The sequence below is a fragment of the Montipora foliosa genome, chromosome 7 (assembly GCF_036669935.1).
Source record: "Montipora foliosa isolate CH-2021 chromosome 7, ASM3666993v2, whole genome shotgun sequence".
In the NCBI taxonomy this organism is placed as follows: Eukaryota; Metazoa; Cnidaria; class Anthozoa; order Scleractinia; family Acroporidae; genus Montipora; species Montipora foliosa.
Genome location: NC_090875.1, coordinates 38,794,207 through 38,796,026, shown reverse-complemented (window position 1 = coordinate 38,796,026; position 1,820 = coordinate 38,794,207). Strand labels below are relative to the sequence as shown.

Sequence of the window (1,820 nt, the reverse complement as noted above, 5' to 3'; positions counted from 1 at the left end):
TCAATTCCCGGATTCGACGCAATATGTGGGTTGAAACTGCTCCGAGAGGTTTTTCCCCGGGTACTCCGGTTTTCCCCTCTCCTCAAAAAACCAACATTTGATTTGATTGATTGATTCTGATTTTAGTTGATTTGAACTCTCTCCAATTAGTAGAACACCCATGCTCGGCTAAATAACCTTGAGACTTTAAGTTTCAAGGTTCTGAAGGTAATTTAAGAATAAAGTGATTATCATAATATAACCCCTTACGTCGCCTACAACTCTCATTTAGTAACAACAGGATCTAATCACAAAAATATGGCAACATTCAGCTTTTGGTGAAACATTGCACGTTCTTATAACAAGTGTACGTGCAAACCGTGAAATAAAGATCTTCATACCAATATCGTCGGAGGAGTATTCCCCCCGCCCACCTCTTTCCCGGGACAATAATACCAAGGGGAATGAAAGTATCGGATCCGACCTTCAGCCCCGGGGATGTCCGGGTGAAAAGATAAGGTCTCCAAAATAAATCTCGTTGAAGCTGCCTGCGGCCTGAGTTTTCCAGGTATCTATAAAGAGACAATTGCTTAAATTGTCTAGTTAGGACTACTTCTATATTTTGTCTGTAACTTCAAATATAAAAGGCACATTACTATATTGTTGGCGACTCGTAACATGTAGAATTCTCACTGGAGAATCCGATTTTTATGAACTTCATTTTAAAACAATCAGCCAAAATTATCGAAAATTATAATGGATATCTTTTCAATTAGGTGTTGCGAACTCGGAAGACAAATTACGTTGAATAATTTGGGTGATTTGTCTCCTTCGGATAATTTGTCTTTTCTGGTGAAGACGAGTCTAATAATTTTAAGCTTTTGTCTCAACCTTCGAATTTACGGTCGTTTTGACATTGATGACACATTAAATTTGACTGTCACATACGAATGAGTCGATCGTCGGTCTCAGCGCTGTAATTACTTCACGGACCGCAAATAAAGATTGAAGTAAAAAAGTACCCAGCATACGGTTCGCCGTACGGAAATAATGCCTGCCTCTTTACACTTAGACTTTCGAAAAGTCCTTCGTCTAGATACGCGCGGAACGAAGGACTTTTCATACTTGATTGGCGCCAATTTAGCGACCCAAAAACGGGTCGCTGAGCTAGGCCAATCAGAGTACTCCTCGTGGACCCCAGGGGAAAGAGTTGTCAATCAAAATTTGCCACACGCTGTGAAGCGTGATTTTCAAACATGCTACTAAGGCCAACGGATATTCCCAATTACGCGACCATCAGAAGAAAACAATTCACGAATATCTGTCTTGCATAGATCTGTTTGTGTCTTCTCCAACCGGAGCTGGGAAAAGTCTGACCTTTGAACTGGTCCCGCACGCTTTTGGTCGTTTACTTGGAGCGGGTGGCAATGCTATCGTCTTTGTAATTCTTCCACTGATTTCACTCATGAAAGATTTGGTTTCTAGCCGGTCGCTATGTAGAAGACAACACATTTAAAATCTTAAGTGTAAACTGGTGTTTGGAAGTCCCGAGGCGATTCTCAACGACTATCGACACATTTTTAGTCGAATGGAACAAAAAATTTTAAACTGCATGTGTATTCATCGACGAGAGTCATTGCATGGCTAAATGGTAAGCCTTAAGTTTCACTAAGATGTATCTTTTAATTCCGGTGTAGTACGTCTCCTACACCTAAAGCCTACCTGATCTTTCATGAGTGAAATCAATTGACTTTCTTGACGATTCGAAGCTTTCCCTTACTTGCTAATCTTTCGAATTAGTCTTTCGTTTCTATCAGCACAAATCACGACACAAGTTTTTG

The 1,820-nt window shown here is 40.4% G+C and overlaps 1 protein-coding gene across 1 annotated transcript in view; it reads left to right on the top strand.

Moving 5' to 3' along the window:
- The first annotated feature begins 491 nt into the window (after nucleotides 1-491).
- Nucleotides 492-1,820, top strand: part of LOC138009482 (TNF receptor-associated factor 6-like) — a 14,099-nt gene continuing 12,770 nt past the window's right edge. Inside the window, exon 1 of the mRNA XM_068856515.1 lies at nucleotides 492-1,630. Coding sequence (XP_068712616.1) covers nucleotides 1,620-1,630 — 11 coding nt within the window. The 5' untranslated portion in view covers nucleotides 492-1,619. The remainder of the gene's footprint in view (nucleotides 1,631-1,820) is intronic.